The following is a 16,983-nucleotide window of genomic DNA, read 5'->3' as shown; positions in this document are numbered from 1 at the left end:
CTGACTTAAGGTCAGGTCATTATCTTGCAGTTTGTGAGTTTGAGCCCCACTTCACACTCTGTGCTCACAGCTCAGAGCCTGGAGCCTGCTTCGGATTCTTTGTCTCCCTCTCTCTCTGCCCCTCCCCTGCTCGCTCTCTCTCTCTCTCTCTCTCAAAAATAAACATTAAAAAAAAATTTTTTTTTTTAAAGCAGAGAAGGCAGGGGGCACCTGGGTGGCTCAGTCAGTTAAGTGCCCGGCTTTGGCTCAGGTCATGATCTCACAGTACATGAGTTGGAGCCCTGCATCAGGCTCTGTGCTGACAACGCAAAGCCTGAAACCTGCTTCAGAGTCTGTGTTTCCCTCTCTCTGCCCTCCCCTGCTCACACTCTGTCTCTCGCTCCATCTCTCTCTCAAAAATAAACATTAAACAAAAAAAACTTTAAAGCAGAGAAGGCAGGACAAGAGTAGAACACTAAAAGGAAACCAGGAACTTGGGCAACAAATAGGAAACAGTTACAAATATGGAAGATATTAATCCAACTATATCAATAATCACTTTAAAATTGAATGGTCCTTTTTTATTATTTTTTTTAATGTTTATTTATTTTTGGGGCACCTGGGTGGCTCAGTTGGTTAGGTGTCCAACTTCAGCTCAGGTCATGACCTCACAGCTCGTGGGTTTGAGCCGCGCATCTGGCTCTGCACTGACAGCTCAGAGGCTGGAGCCTGCTTCGGATTCTGTGTCTCCCTCTGTCTCTGTCCCTCCCCTGCTCATGCTCAGTCTCTCTCTCTCTCTCTTTCTCTCAAAAATAAACATTAAAAAACATTTAAAAATTTTAAAATAAATGTTTATTTTTGAGAGAGAGCACACACAAGCAGGGGAGGGGCAGAAAGAGGGAGACACAGAATCTGAAGCAGGTTCCAGGCTCTGAGCTGTCAGCACAGAGCCCGATGCGGGGCTTGAACCCATGAACCGTGAAATCATGACCTGAGCCGAAGTTGGACATTTAACTGACTGAGCCACCCAGGCGCTCCCTGAATGGTCCTTTTTAAAAAAAAAAAAGGAGGGGCGCCTGGGTGGCGCAGTCGGTTAAGCGTCCGACTTCAGCCAGGTCACGATCTCGCGGTCCGGGAGTTCGAGCCCCGCGTCGGGCTCTGGGCTGATGGCTCAGAGCCTGGAGCCTGTTTCCGATTCTGTGTCTCCCTCTCTCTCTGCCCCTCCCCCGTTCATGCTCTGTCTCTCTCTGTCCCAAAAATAAAAATAAATAAACGTTGAAAAAAAAAATTAAAAAAAAAAAAAAAAAGGATTTTTTTAAGTAATGTCTACACTCAACATGGGGTGAGATCAAGAGTCCCATGCTCCACTAATTGAACCAGCCAGGCACCACTAAATGTGAATAGTCTTAATACAAACCCGTTTGTTAAACTATGAAGTCATTCACGGCTCACCATTATATACATGGGAGATTTTAAAATAAGTAACATTTGGATACCTCAACGACCTTCTTGTGCCCTCCAAATAAATCATCAAGAGAGGATAATAGAAGCAGGGTTCGTAGATATTTAAGCTTAAATCTTCTCTTTGTCTCAGGTTAATTTCCACAGTGCTCCAGAGTGTAATTTTCTCCAATTTTCTCTTTCTTATCTTGCTAAGAAGGGCAATAACCAGCAGAATACTCTGAATCTTCAAAGGATATGTCAACAAAACTCTTTCCTCTCAAATATCATCCAATGCCATTGTAGCCTATAATTTCTATTAATTTTAACCAAGACTGAATAAAAATTTACAGTTGATAATGTTTGAGACCCAGTAAACCAGCAGGAATTAGATGCACAAGAGTTGTTTCAGTAGGCTGGAATAAATTCTGACTTCCAAATTCAAGAATCCAAGTTCCTCTGCAGCCCCATCTCCAAAATTCCCATCTAATTATCCTATTTTCCTATTTAAGCAACAACTTGTCCTTTACTGCTTTCTGCACATTTCTGCTGTATGACTATAACTGATCACATCTCCTTGGTACCCTAATCCCAGTGGCATGCATGTATTATTAGAAAGCTTACATATAATGCATATGTTATAAACAATTCCTAAGCAGTGTATAAGAACGTGAGAGCACATTAGAAAGGCTGCATCTTCTACTTCACTTGTAATATATATGATGCTGGTGTTTAGTTTTAAATTAGAGAATAGAAAATATAGTACATAGGGGCACCTGGGAGGCTCAGTAGGTTGAGCATCTGATATCAGCTCAGGTCATGATCTCATAGTTCATGAGTTCAAGCCCCGCGTTGCCTTGCTGCTGTCAGGGTGGAGCCCGCTTCAGATTTTGTCCCCCTCTCTCTGCCCTTTGCCCACTCGTGCTCACTGTCTCAAAACTAAACATTAAAAAAAGTAAAAAAAAAAAAAAAAAAAAAAAAGGAAAAGAAAGAAAATGTAGTACATATAATTAGTACAAAATTATAAGACCCAAAGGTAAAATCTAGGTCTCCCTCCTACCCCAGTCTACCAGCTATCTGGTACCCTACCCCGAACGCAACCACTGTTACCAGTTACTTATTTATCTTTTCAGGGATAGTCTATGTATGTTGCAAGCAAATACGTATTTTATATGTGAACATATATGTAAGTACATATATATATCTTTTCTATACAAATAGTGGTATACTGTACATATTCTTCTTTACATTCTCATTTATGTCATAGGGTTTTTTCTGATTTATCAGATCCTGACAACCTGGGACATGTAGTGGTAGCATAACCAATTTCTAGCTAACCTTAGCGAGACATAAAGAGGCATCATAAGGTGTCACAGTACAGAGTATGTAGGAAATTCTAGAATCTTTATTTTTATGCATGACTGTCCATTGAGGTCCTATTATATATTATGTACTTTATGCTTTCATTTAATATAATAGCCTTTGAGGTGAGGTTTACTAAGTTTTGTTACAATTTTATAGATGAGGAAATTAGAGCTCAGAGAGCTTAACTACCTGAAAATCCCAACTAGAAAGTGACAGAGTTGCCTGACTCCAAAGCCCATGTACTCTGTACCATGTTAACTGCATCTTTGATCTTTACAGGTAATTTTTTGGAAATACAGCATTCTTATATATTTTGTATTGTGTTTAATTCAAAGATATATCATATAGTTGTCCTCAACTACACAAACAGACTTTGCTACACTTTCTCATTTCTCTCCACTACTTAAATTACATGTTGCTACCATTTTGGTACTGTCTTTTATAGTTCTATCCCTACAGCAGTAAAACTAGAAAATTGCAGGTAGAGATTTGTATATTTGGCATAATGCAGAACTACGTGACAACGGCTGACAAAACTTTAAGCCTTCACATTTTGGAAACAAGATTTGCCATTTAACAGGAACGGCATGCTCTAAACTGGCAGGTCTCTTAGGAGTAAACCCAAACATAGCTATATTCATTTGAGAAGCACTTGGACAACTCAAGGCCGAAAATCCCATACTGTGCTTGTTGTCAATCCATTGTTTTCCTTCCTAGTAGGCTCTGGAAGTGAATATTCTACCACTTTGTGCAGCTGATGTTGAATGCTATGTCCACTGAACTGGGGTCGCCCAGGGTCACCAATCAGTACTCGAGTTCTGTGAGTCCAAAAGCAATTCTTCAGCCATTGATGAAGACTGTCTGCAAGGTCTTCATCATAAAACATGTCTCCAAGCACAACAAGGTCCCACTTATCTTGTTCCAAATCCAAAATGTTTTTGGTTAAAATTGGAAAAGGATTCAGTTGGTTCAATTCACAATTCAGTGTGATAGCCATTCCTGCAACTTTAAAAAGAACATAATGCATTGGTATATGCTGGGCAGTTTTAATTCCCTATTGATTCATTTAAGTGATTCAGAAAATCTCCTAACAATATTTTTTCCCTTTTGTTGTAAGTTGTTTTTTAGGTAAAGCAGTTTATACCAATAGAAACCATTTACTGCTTCAGATATATGAATGGATATCCTGAAAACAAAACAAAACAACACAAAACACCTAAAACTGTGGAGGTTTTAAGGAACATTTGCTGACCTAGAAACCAAGGGTTTGGTTTGTTAGTCTAGGAGACAGGGAAACAAACCTTGGGCTTGAGCAATGTGGCAAGTTAGAACTGAGACCCCTGTATAAAACAGGATCTTCAAGAGCTAAATCCTCGGTAAAACTGAAAACTAAAAGAAACTCAGATGAAATTAAAACTTACCTGTCTCAACTTGGGTTTTAATGGACTAAAATCTCCCTTAAGAACCCAAGGCCTCTCCTCACTTCGGTTTGGGGTCAAATACACACAACCTACATATTTCAGGAAATTCGCAGCCCAGATATTAACAGTAAGTGCTCCCAGGCTCCCAAGTGGTATCGCCTTGGGATATCTGACAGACATAAATATAAATCCTGTTAAGAAAAATGTACTTCAATTCAGGCCTCACGGGATCCTCACAGATAATATCAATATCCCACTGAACATAAGTTCACAATATCAGATTACAAAATACGCATGGAAATAAGCTATCACGTTGAAGCATCTATAGATATTTATCCTGAAAGAAAATAAAGTTGAGTTTTAAATATTTTTAAATATGAAATCCTTACTAGGGTCTATGTCGTTGGCCAAGATCCTCGATGCCCCGCCCATCTTAGCAGCAATAGCTGTAGCTCCACATCCACTCCCAAGATCCAATACAGACCTTCCTCTGACAACATCAGGATTATCCAAAAGATACCTAAATAGAAAGAAAGAAAAAAACACTATCTGAGATGGGAGAAGGTCAGTAAGAAGTATAAAAGAAATGGCGGGGCGCCTGGGTGGCTTGGTCAGTTAAGCGTCCGACTTCGGATCAGGTCATGATCTCACGGTCCAGGAGTTCCAGCCCCGAGTTGGGCTCTGTGCTGACAGCTCAAAGCCTGGAGCCTGTTTCAGATTCTGTGTCTCCCTCTCTCTCTGCTCCTCCTCTGTTCATGCTCTGTCTCTGTCTCAAAAATAAATAAACGTTAAAAAAAAAAAATTTTTTTTAAATAATAAAAGAAAAAGCCTTTTTTTTTTTTAAGCTCTACACCAACATGGGGCTTGAACTCATGACCCTAAGATGAAAAGTCACATGCTCTACCAACTGAGCCAGCCAAGCACCCACCAAAAATGTGTCGTTTTAAAGTACTGAGCACTTTACTAGGATCCAGAAACTGTTAAGCACCAAGAATATAAGCAGACAAAATATTGCTACAATCAGGACTCAGTAAGTGAGATCCGAAATTCACAGTCTCCTCTTGATTGTTCATCCTAGAATGGTTTTACCTACTGCTAACATTATAATGACCTCTCTGATAAGGCACACAGTCCAGTTCAACTAAAGAATTTGGACCAGGGATAAATAGTTATCAAACAATGAAGATGGGTGAGAAACCCTGAAATAATAATTATCAACTGACACTCGACCTTACTAGTGGAAAGTGAAGAACAGCAGGGACTATGGCAAAGTAGGGGTGTCCATGGCCAGGCTAAAGGGAGAGCTGCTACCCCATCTTCAGCGCACTGTTGCCACACAAAATCCCATGTTATCACATAGTCCTGTTTTTCAAGTCAGAGTAGATTTTTACATGAAGTTTTCCAAGTTGTAAAATGTTAGCAACTAATTTTTTGTTTTAAGCTTACAAGGCCAAACAAAACACATCTGTGGGTGCACCGATGTGCAGCCTCTGATTCAGTCTGTTAAGGAATTTGTATTTGAAGTTGATAAACAATCACTTTAATAGACGTCATTTAAAATGTCAATATTTTTAAGGTAGGATGTAAGTGAAGAAAGCTTGAAAATTTGCCAACAACAACCAGAAAATCAGAATTGTTTATTAACACCTAGAAAGCTTTCCAATCTTCATTCTCTGAAGAGCCCTATATTTACATTTATTTAATTTACATTTAAAACTATAAGCAACATTAGTTCTGTTAGGCCATATGATACCTATGAATGAGAAGTCCTTATCCTTTTCATTTCAGAGCTCTAGAACCTCAAGGCATAAACAGGTTTAATCATTTACCAATCCAAGAGCAAAGACCAGATTGAAATGCTGCAAGGTCTTGCCTTTGTTTCAGCAGCTGTGTTTTAATAAAAAGCATAGTGTGAATGTGTGAGAAAATGTTCTAAAGAACACCTTTGTGGGTGCCTGGGTGGCTCAGTCGGTTAAGCCTCCAACTCTAGATTTTGGTTCCGGTCATGATATTGAGGTTCATTCATGATCTTGAGGTTCGTGGGATGGAGCCCCAGGACTTGAGCTGACAGCACAGAGCCTGCTTGGCATTTTTTCTCTCCCTCTTTCTCTGCCCCTCTTCTGCTCGAATGTGCTCTCTCTAAAAATAAATAAACACACTTTAAAAAAAAAAAAAAGAACACTTTTGCAGTCTGGGGAATTAGGAGACCTTAAAAAATGCAGATTCAGAGGCGCCTGTCTGGCTCAGTCAGTAGAGGTGCAACCCTTGGTCTTGGGGACATGAGTTTAAGCCCCACAATGGGCATATGGCTTAACTTAAAAAAAAAAAAAAAATGCTGATTCAAGTCCAGAGTTCACTTGAGATGTCAATAAGCCACTACAGAAGAGGGAACCTTTGTGGGGCCCACTCATATCTCTTGTTCTTTGAGAGATTAAGATGCAATGATGGAGGGAGTGTGAGGCTCGAGGAGCAGTATTTATGAAATTAAACTAGGAAAGCTGAAGGACTGGGGCTTTAGTTTCCATCTAGGAACTCTGCACTGGCCATATATTATGAACCATGAACCTGAGAATAGTGTGAAATTTCCAGATCATTTATAGCTGGCGATGGTCTTCACAGCTGACCTTAGGGTTTCTCTTGGAGAGAGAACTGTCTATGGGGAATTACCTTGATAAGCCTGAAGTAAACTGTTCCAAATTAAACAAACAAGAATTTAGGGATTTACTCTGGTTTTTTGTGAGAAGGAGAATGCAGAAAAAAGGATCTGTAGAAAACAGAAAGGATCTGAATGGTCCTTAAAGGTTCCCATTTCAATTAGAGCAGTACCTAGACAGGGCTTGGCCTCCTGGCCAGTAGATTGCCCAGTAAGGATCGCTGTAGGGCCACAGGTCAGCTCTTTGCCACCAGAACTTGCATCTTGGCGTCAAAAGCCGCAACCGGATCTCAGGAGTGAGGCTGCCTCTGTTGGTGACTTCAGTGTTCTCTTCCAGGAAAGCTTTCATCTCAGGATCCAAAACGTTTCCAGTTCTTCTCCAGGGGCTGTGGCTCCAGGGAAACAAGGGAAGACCATTGCTTCTCACAGCTTTCAGAAAGACACCAGAGTGGTTCACAGGAAATGGTGCAAATGTTCTCCCACCCAGGCTCAAAGCCATCAGTCCTTTTCCAAAACACAGGTTCTGTCAGTGATGCTGTTGACAAGAGCTGCCGCTCCTCATGAGGAAGGAAGGGTCTGGCTGCCACACTGATCTCAACTGGAAATCTGTGCGTCTCTAAAAATAGAAATAAAGCTGAAAATTCCAAGGCTCACTGACACGTCCAAATCCCATTACACAGTGAGAAAATATTACAGTGTAAGCTCTGTAGCAGATGATTCACAAGTGCAAGTCCATTTCAGATGGAAGTGTTGGTGCATCAATTTAGGAAAATACAACCTTTCAAAAAGGAAGCCTTTGCACAACAAAAGCCTTTTAATAATTTAGAACAACAAATATACACACACTTGAATCTGAGAGAAATCCTTGGGAACATGCCTGTTACATAAAGTAAGGTTTACCTTTAAAGTGCTTTCACACATTGAATAAATCACTTACCTTTAAGCACGCACCCTGAACAAAATAAAAGTCTGCGGCTTCAGGAAGCTTAGATTCTAGTGAGTGAGGCAGAGTTATTACCAGGGCAAACACTGGTCTCGCTTTTATGAAGCCTTGCCAAGAGTTGTGGAGGTTAACAAACTATAACTGCCTGTGGACAAAGACATATAAATCATACTGAGTACACTCTATTTCAATAAAAATTGTTGTAGCATAAAACATCAATGTAATCAAGATCCAGATGTTTTCCTCAAAAGAAAACTTTGTGGATTTAATTGTCACAAAAGAATATCAACTCCCAAATATCTTTCTGTAAATATCTCTGATGACTCATCTTTCCCAAGCCTGGGCCAAAAACGCTTGTTCCAACAGAAAAACACCTTGAATGAGAATAAGCGAGAGTAAGGAACAGCAGTTTAAACACGAACTATACACCCAGTTACTTGGGACCTCTGATCTGTTCTACATAAATGTTTTAAATAGTCATATATCCATCCACTCCAATATTTAGAGGAGGGGCCCCAAACTCAAACCCTTACTAGGGTCCAGACTCGTGATGAGTGATGCCAATGGTTGTAACAGAAAGACTGTAGCGAACTGGAGATGGTTTCTCAATAGTCCAAAGAGGCCAGCAAACTGGTCAGGGAAGAACACACTGCCAGATCTTCCCAAGATAATAACCCAGATATTTACACATAAACTCCCACTTGTAAATGCAAGCGATCAATTAAAATATCAAAACACAGGGCAGGCTAAAATACCTGTCAGGCCACTTGTGTGAACTCGGTACAGACTTCCAGCGGGTGTTAATCATCTCCGGATCGTGCCCTCGGGATCCCAGGGTCTCTAACAGCCTGCCTTCTCACTGGACTCCTTCTATTAGAAGTATCGGGTCAGCCCTTGAATCGCACAAGCCTAAGCTTAAAAATACAGCAGAACAAACGTGAAACTGGTTTTGGTTTGGGACACCATGTCTTCTAGACCGACGTTTCCCCCTCCCACTCCAGCACCAATGAAGCATCTGTTATGAACACGCGACTTACGTAGAGGACACTTGGTACCTGTATGCACTGTTAAGGAAAGAAGGGGAAGTTCAAAAGGGTAAGTCCCAAATGTGTGTGTGACCACGTTATTTCCCTCCAAGGAGAACAGGAGTCAGCCTTAAAGGGGCAGACACAGTCCTCTTCTTACCAGGCTGGGCTAACAGGGCCCAGGGAAGCTAAGCCCCCGGCCCCAGTGCGTCTTCTCCTGCATTTTTTAGAAGCGCGCCTGGCGCTTGCGAGCCCCCGCGTGGAGGTTGACGCGCTGCTCCGGCTGGCAGAGGGCCCCGCCCTCCTTCCCAGCAGCCTCTCTCTCCCTTTTCCTACCTTTCTTAAAGGGACAGGGCTTCCGGAGGAGGTGGCGCTCCACCTACCTCTGGGAACCGGGGACCGCCAAACTCTGATTTCTACAAAATCCAGTCAAACTGGAGCATCTGCTTTGTGCCAGGCACGTGTTGGAGAGGAAATAGGTTTCTCTTCCTTTCCTCTACCCTTCAAAGCTTCTTCCAGCTGATCTTAGTCTTAAATTGACATTAAATACATTAACAGAAGAAGACCAAATTGAATTTTGTACCTATGGGGAATGCCAGGTACAGGAGAAATGAAAAGGCAGGAAGATAAAATGAGGATATATGTCATCCTGAACTGAGGAGAAGGGAGTTTGGGACTTCAAAGGGAAGGAAAGCAATTCACAGAAGATGAAAAGGAGTAAATGTTTGGTAAAGAAATGTTTGCTGCCCCATAGGAAACAATGGGACATAGAGAGCAATTTTAAGACTGCTAAATTCCTCCCCAATCACATCTAATTCATCTTATACTATAGTCATCTATGGTGATAGCTCTCTTCTGGAGCAGGTCCTTTTTTTAAATTCTTTTAGGCAGTTAGGGGAGGTCAGTTTCTTCCTGAGTCTTTTTTGTACCTTGATGGTTTTCAGCTCAGAAATAATCTGCAGGCCAAAGTGGCATACCTTGGGGCAATTCCTTCTGAGCCCCTTCACACACTTCTAGGCACCCTGCATAGAATGGTGAGCAAAATAGTCACAGTATAAGCCTTTTATGACGCTTACCTTCAACTGAGATTAAATCATGATGTATGTCTTCCCTTTTACAATAATTTTCATAAATGTACAATGTAAATCTGTTTGCAACCTATATCACTCGAGTTCTGGACCCATATGTCCATCTTCCAACCTTCAACTAAATATAGTCCAAAATCAACTCACCATCCCTCCTGACAACAATTAAAACCTGCTCTGCTGTGCCAAAGGAAAGGAAAATTGACCCCAAATGAAAAAACAGACAAACCATGTTTCTGCGTCTTAGTTTGCAGTATCTGGCAGCCACCTTTCAAAATTAGAGCTCGTTGCTTCTGTTTTCCATTTCTGCCCTCAGTTTATGGGGTTTCCCATTTTCCCTGTAAACTGGAACTTCTAGGAACTACTAGAAGGGAATGAAACTGTTACTCCAGTTAACAAGCCCAGATGCATCCTTATCGTTTCCTTCTTGCATGAATAGCTATACTTATTTTAAATTGGTAGGCTACACACCTAGCATTTCTGAGTCATTCTGCCCTAGATTTCCTCTATAAAACTTATGACTGTGAATAAAACTCTATTTATTAACTAGCTACTTTTTAAAAAATTAGCTGTTGATGTAAACCTTTGTTTTCTCAACTATAACTTCTTATTTCCACATGCTCTCCCATTCCCTCACTAGCAATAAACCTTAATACATGTTCAAGATCAATTTGTCAAAGAATTATTTTTAACTAGCTTCTGTGTTCTATCCCAGTGAATAGCATGAACAACCCAATTGTTGCCCAAAACACCAGGGAGAAGAAGCAAGCCTAATGTTGCTACAAAAGAGGATTTGTAGTAAAAATCTAAGTGCTCAAGGGGCGCGTGGGCGGCTCAGTCAGTTTAGCATCAGATTCTTGGTTTCAGCTCAGGTCACCATCTCCCAGTTTCAAGAGTTTGAGCTCTGCGTAGGGCTCTGCACTGACAGTGCCGAGGAAACTGCTTGGGATTCTCTCTCTCCCTGTCTCTCTGCCCCTCCCCAACTCATGTTGTCCCTGTCTCTCTCAAAAATAAATCAATAAACTTTAAAGGAAATCTAAGTGCTCATCACTGAAGATGCATTTAGTAATGTGAAGCTACTTTAACCAACACTTGGAACTAGGTAAAGGGACTGCTCAATGTCCTTTCCCCACCTTAATATTTTTTTAAACGTTTATTTATTCTTGAGAGAGCTAGCGCATACGAGTGGGGGAGGAGTAGTGACAGGGAGACAGAGGATCCAAAGCTGGCTCCGTGCTGACAGCAGAGAGCCTGATGTGGGGCTCCCAACTCATGAATCCTGAGATCATGACCTGAGCCGAAATCAAGAGCCGGTAGCTTAACCCACTTAGCCACCCAGCTGCCCCAGCCCACCTTAATAATTTTAAAATTGATCCACTTTCTATTCTTAGAACTAGTTTCTCTCCAATCCTGCCTTCCTCTCTTTCTCTATGGTACAACTTAAGTGTTTTTTCCTGGGCTATTGTATATTCTATAGTCCAGAAAAGGCCTTACATTCCTATAAGATAAGATAGACCAGATAAGTCATGAAAAACAGACATGGATTTTTCTTTCTGTTGTTGCTTGGTGTTGATGTATTATTATTTCTTAGTTAAAAGAAAGAACTGTCTTGTTTTTATTAAAATTGACCCAAATGCTACCAAGCAGACTTGTCAAGTGTCTAATAACAATTGAGCTATCATTTGACTTTATGATTTTTAACTCTAAATATCTGCCTACATTTTTCTTTTTCTTCAGAGAGCCAGCTCTCTAATAAGCAGACTCTCTTGCAAGTGCAAGTAAAAAATCTTGTTCTGTACTGAAATTTGTCTTCAAGGGTTTTTTTAGTCAATTATACTTATTAGCTAAATGACCTCAGGTACATTAAAAACCTCCCTAATGAGGGGGACCCGGATATGCCACCCCAAAATATGCTACTTCAGCATAAGAATTCTTTTGAGCTGAAGGGATTTGACTTCCTGAAACCCCTTATCTGCCCAAAGCAGAACATCCCAAAAGAACTCAACTGTCATAAACCCCTTCCTGGGAGCAACTAATCCTCTTACACTTGAGAAATCAATACCACACCCAAACAGACATTGTCTCAAAATTACCTCCTACCTATTCTCCTAAAGAACCACTGATGTTTCCAAAAAGTCATTCCTGTAAGTGCCCTCTCTACTCTTGCCCATCACCTACTGAGTTAGATGTAGGAGTGCCAAATTCTAACCACCCCCTTTGAGTTACTCAAGAGTGAGTTCTGTATGTGTTGCATGTTTACGTTCTATTTTTTTTTCCATTCATTTATCTTCTCTCAGTTAAATATGAAGATCCCATAAGAGGTAGAGGAAAGCTTTCCCTCCCCTACACTAAGAATCAGTTTTCTCAGGGGCCCTGGGTGGCGCAGTCGGTTGAGCGTCCGACTTCAGCCAGGTCATGATCTCGCGGTCCGGGAGTTCGAGCCCCACGTCAGGCTCTGGACTGATGGCTCAGAGCCTGGAGCCTGTTTCCGATTCTGTGTCTCCCTCTCTCTCTGCCCCTCCCCCGTTCATGCTCTGTCTCTCTCTGTCCCAAAAATAAATAAACGTTGAAAAAAAAAATTAAAAAAAAAGAATCAGTTTTCTCAGCTGTAAAATAGTGATGATGATAATAATAATGAATTGGAAGGATTTAATGAAAAAAAGTAAAGTGCTTAGCACAGTTCTTGGCATATTGTAAATGCTTGATAAGTACACTGAAACTGATTATCGTTGGAAATGTGGAGATAGTGTTGGTAAGGCACAAGACTGGAGGCTGAAGATCAGGTTTTCAGTTAAGACTGAGAGGATCAGATTGAGTTTCAGAACAATATTTTAAGCTGCAGGTAGAGCACAGAGACAGGACAGAGGACAAGGAGACCCCTATCGGAGGATGTAGTGATAATCCAAGCAAGCAATAATGAGGACAGAACTAAGGTAGTTGTGCCAAGGATGTAAAGAATTGGACACATCTGAACAGATTCAGGAAAAGTTCCTAGCAGGGCTTGGAGGCTAGTTAAATATACTTGTGTAACCATAATGATGGAAAAACCTAAGGGCAAAAATGTTGGTGTTTCTTTCTCAACTTGACCTGTCCATGCTCTTTAAACCATGCTATTTGATCATGTTCTCCCTTGCTTAAAATCCTCCCTGATTCCCCAGACCTTCCCTATCAGAGTCCAGTTCCTGCTCACAGCTTCCCAGGGTCTTAGGGATCAGTCCCTATCTCTCTATCCTGCCTGGTTTCAAAACTCTCCTCTCTCCTACAGTTTGCTCCCCTGCCTCTGGGCCTTGTCTTCTCACCCTAAGCCTTGATGAAGACAGCAAGCTAGGGCCACCCCCACAGAGACAACCCATCCTCACTGTCTCTAACCACCTCCTCATCCTTCAGAACTCAGCTCAGGGTCGAGGCCCTCTGAAACGCCTTCCCCAACACACATACACACTAATCTCGACATTTTCTTAGCTTCTTACGGGTCTATCCGACAGGAATATCATGCAGCACTGTCACTGCCTGGCTCCTCTACTAGACTGAGAGGCAGACCATCTTTTTCCTCTTCTTTCTTTTGGCACAGTTAAGAGATTCAATAAATTTTGCTACATGAAAGAGAAAGCAAATAAATGAGTAAATTAATAAACATTATACATCGGTGTCTCATTTTTAAATTTTAACAGTTTTATTGAGGTATAATTAACATGCAATAAACTTTACATATTTCAAGTGTACAATTTGATGTTTTGATGTATGTATACACTCACGAAACCATCACCAAAATCAAGATAGTGAACATATTCGGTGTCCCCGTGTTCTCTCCCCCCCCCCACCCCGTCCCTGCCCACATCCCTTCCTCCATTCCCATGAAGCCACTGATCTGCTTTCTGTCACCACAGATTAATCTGTATTTTCTAGATTTTTATATGAAAGCAATCATACAGTATGTACTCTTTTTCATCTTTATTTTCACTCAACATGATTATTTTGAGATTCATCTATGTTGTTTGAGCATCTTTTCATATGCTTATTTGCCATCCATTCATCTTCTATTCAAATCGTCTCATTTTATTTTTTAAATAGTTTTAAAGTTTATTTATTTATTTTGGTGGGGGGGGGGGGCAGAAAGAGAGGGAGAGAGAGACTCCCAGGTAGGGCTCCGCACAGTCAGTACAGAGCCCAACGTGGAGCTCCATCTCATGAACTGTGAGATCATGACCTGAGCCAAAACCAGGAGGTGGATGCTGAACTGATTGAGCCTTGTGGCTTATTTTAAATCGAAATTGTTGCATTGTTTTCTGTTCTTACACAATTCAGGTACACCAAAAATAGGGGCTTTCTATCTTTGTTTTCCCTCAGTGCCGGGAGAACAATAAAGCTAATGGAATTATATGGAATGATGAGAAAAACATAACTTCTTTTGCCACATTGGGAGAATATTGTTTATAAATATAACATAATTTTTAAAAATTTTTAAGTTTATTTATTTATTTGAGAGATAGTGTGAGTGGGGGAGGGGGAAAGAGAGAGAGAGAGAGAGAGAGAGAGAGAGAGAATCCCAAGCAAGCTCTGCACTGCCAGTGTAGAGCCTGATGCAGGGCTCAAACTCACGAAACTGTGAGATCATGACCTGAGCTGAAACCAAGAGTTGGACTCTTAACCTACTGAGCCACCCAGGTGCCCCAACATAACATAATTTTTAAGTGTTTATAAATACAAATTACAAATAAGTTTGTAAATATATTTCTAATAAAATATTGACACATCAGTTTTGTTCTAAAAATAGCCTCAAGATGCAAAGAACATAAATTGCACCCAAGGAGGGGTGCCTGGCTGGCTCAGTCTGTAGGGCATGTGACTCTTGATATCAGGGTCTTGAGTTCAAGCCCCATGTTGGGTGTAAAGCTTACTTGCAAAAAAAATTGCATACAAGGAAGTGTGATTTGCCTCTGCCATCCCAGAATGTGCTTCTCCCCAGACGTTTGAAGTGTGAAGTTGAGGGGTTTCTAGAGCTTAAGCTTCCTTCTAGGTTCTCTCCACCAAACTATTCTTGCAGTCATTGTGTAGGACCATGTCGGTGTGAATGTGTAGGTTTTTTCTTTTCAGTTCCTCATCTGAGGTTGCTGCTCCTTCAGGAGGCAAACTTACAAACCCAGGTCACTTAGTCATGCCTAAAAATCCTGACAGCTGGCCCTTTAAGACCAGTTTGCAATGAAAGGGATTGAGCTGTTACTGAACCATGCAATCTTCTGCCAACTAAAGCTACGGTGCCATCTAGTGATAAGCAAGCTTAACATCAGCCAGGTGTGTCAGCTAAATGGTCAAAGAAAAACAAAACCCAACAAACCCTGCAACTGTGACATAGGCTTAATTCTGTGTGAAGAGCAGATTCTCACTCACAATGTTACCATACACTGGTTCAGTTGTAAAATACGGCAGAAACACTTATCACCGATGATAGCTAAATCCTAAAGTTTAAGAAAGATTTGGTGTCACCCATGACACATTCTCTGCCTGCTTTCTCTCTCACTGCTCTCTTCTTCTCTCCTGCTTTCTCCTTCTCTCCCTCCCTCTCCCTCTCCATCCGTCTCCCTCTCTCCCTCTCAGTATCACCTCCCTCCCTCTCTCTCTCTCTCTCTCTCTCTCTCTCTCACACACACACACACTCCCCACAACTAATCCACCACCAAATCCTATAGACTCTACCTTCAAAAATATACCCAGAATCAGGGACACCTGGGTGCCTCAGCGGTTAAACCTCCAACTTTGGCTCAGGTCATGATCTTGTGAGTTTGTGAGTTCGAATTCTGTGACAGTCTCTGTGCTGACAGCCCAGAGCCTGGAGCCTGCTTCAGATTCTGTGCCTCCCTGTCCCTCTGCCCCTCCCCACTCACAACTCTGTGTCTCTCTGAAAAATAAATACACATTAAAAACTTTTTGCATAAATAAACATTAAAAAATATATGCCCAGAATCTTACCACTTCTCACCACCGGCACTGCTTCTCTCTGGTACAAGTCACCATCACCTACCATCTGGATTATTGCACTAGCCCTCCTAACCTCTCCATTTCCACCCTTGCTCCTTGTGGTCTGTTCCCAACAGAAAAAGCCAGAGGGATCCTTTGAAAAGGAAGTCAGGTCATGTGAATGCCCCCCTATATGCCCTCCAGTAGCACTGCACCCACCGTGCCTTCCCATCACAAGCCTGGCCCCTTCTCTGACTTCCACTCCTATCATCTGCCCCCTTCAACGCCTTTTCAAACATGCCAGACCCATCATCTTGCTGTTTTCAAATACATTTGCTGTTTCCTGCTTCAGGAAAGTCCTTACACTTGCTATACCACAAATGGTCTTCCATTGGACCACGTGGGATGGTCTTCCCTCGGACCACGAGCACAACTAACCCTCAGTTGTCAAATGCGTTTTCTGTATCAATTAAGATGATTGAGTGGTTTTCCCCCCTCATTCTGTTAATGTGGTGTATGACATCGGTCAATTTTTGTATGTTGAAGCTTTCCAGCAATGACTACATGCCCAGGAGAACATGCTCCTCACGAAGGACCTCCCGCACCCGTCCCCGGAAGAGGAGAAGAGAAAGCACAAGAAGGAGCGCCTGACGCAGAGCCCCAGCTCCTACATCATGGACAGTGGTTTTGTGTGTGGGCTGCTCCACTGTCCTGTACCAACCCACAGGAGGAACAGCAAAGCTTACAGAAGGATGCTCCTTTAGTACCAAAATCACCCCGAAGCATCATGCATGGAAACTATTCCAATAAACAGATTTTAGATTAAAAAAAATGTTTTTGTATGTTGAATCATCCTTGTATTGCAGGGGTAAATCATGCCTAGTCATGGTGTATGATCCTTTTACTATGCTGTCCAATTCAGTTCTCTAGTATTTTGTTGGAGATTTTTACCCCTCCTCTCTTTTAAGTCTGCTCAAATGCTACCATCTCCATAAGGTCTTACCAGTCTACTTAAAATTGCAATCCTTCCTAAATAAATAAATACATAAATCATAAAACAGTAATCCTTCCTTTCCCTGTTTTGCTTTTCTTGATAGGTATTCATCCCTTATTTTGC

General features: G+C 41.5%; 1 protein-coding gene and 1 pseudogene across 3 annotated transcripts; one reads left to right on the top strand and one right to left on the bottom strand.

Moving 5' to 3' along the window:
* Positions 1–2,806: 2,806 nt before the first annotated feature.
* On the bottom strand, positions 2,807–8,976 carry ETFBKMT (electron transfer flavoprotein subunit beta lysine methyltransferase). 3 transcript variants are annotated; one of them, XM_047868644.1, is made up of 6 exons: positions 8,839–8,976; positions 8,557–8,715; positions 7,796–7,946; positions 7,032–7,474; positions 4,595–4,725; positions 2,807–3,789 (listed from the first exon to the last, which is right to left on the bottom strand). In XM_047868644.1, exons 4-6 carry the CDS (start codon positions 7,355–7,357, stop codon positions 3,446–3,448), a joined length of 801 nt encoding a protein of 266 aa, XP_047724600.1. In that variant the 5' UTR covers positions 7,358–7,474; positions 7,796–7,946; positions 8,557–8,715; positions 8,839–8,976; the 3' UTR covers positions 2,807–3,445. The 3 variants fall into 3 exon arrangements, with proteins under 3 accessions (XP_047724600.1, XP_047724601.1, XP_047724602.1); XM_047868645.1 differs by having other exon boundaries at positions 8,857–8,976; XM_047868646.1 differs by having other exon boundaries at positions 8,557–8,710; positions 8,839–8,972.
* LOC125170590 (40S ribosomal protein S27-like) lies at positions 8,714–16,676 on the top strand (annotated as a pseudogene).
* The last annotated feature ends 307 nt before the right edge of the window (positions 16,677–16,983 follow it).

Source organism: Prionailurus viverrinus, chromosome B4, assembly GCF_022837055.1.
Source record: "Prionailurus viverrinus isolate Anna chromosome B4, UM_Priviv_1.0, whole genome shotgun sequence".
Lineage (NCBI taxonomy): Eukaryota > Metazoa > Chordata > Mammalia > Carnivora > Felidae > Prionailurus > Prionailurus viverrinus.
Note: the sequence above shows the minus strand (reverse complement) of the source record. Positions and strands in the feature narration are given on the sequence as shown.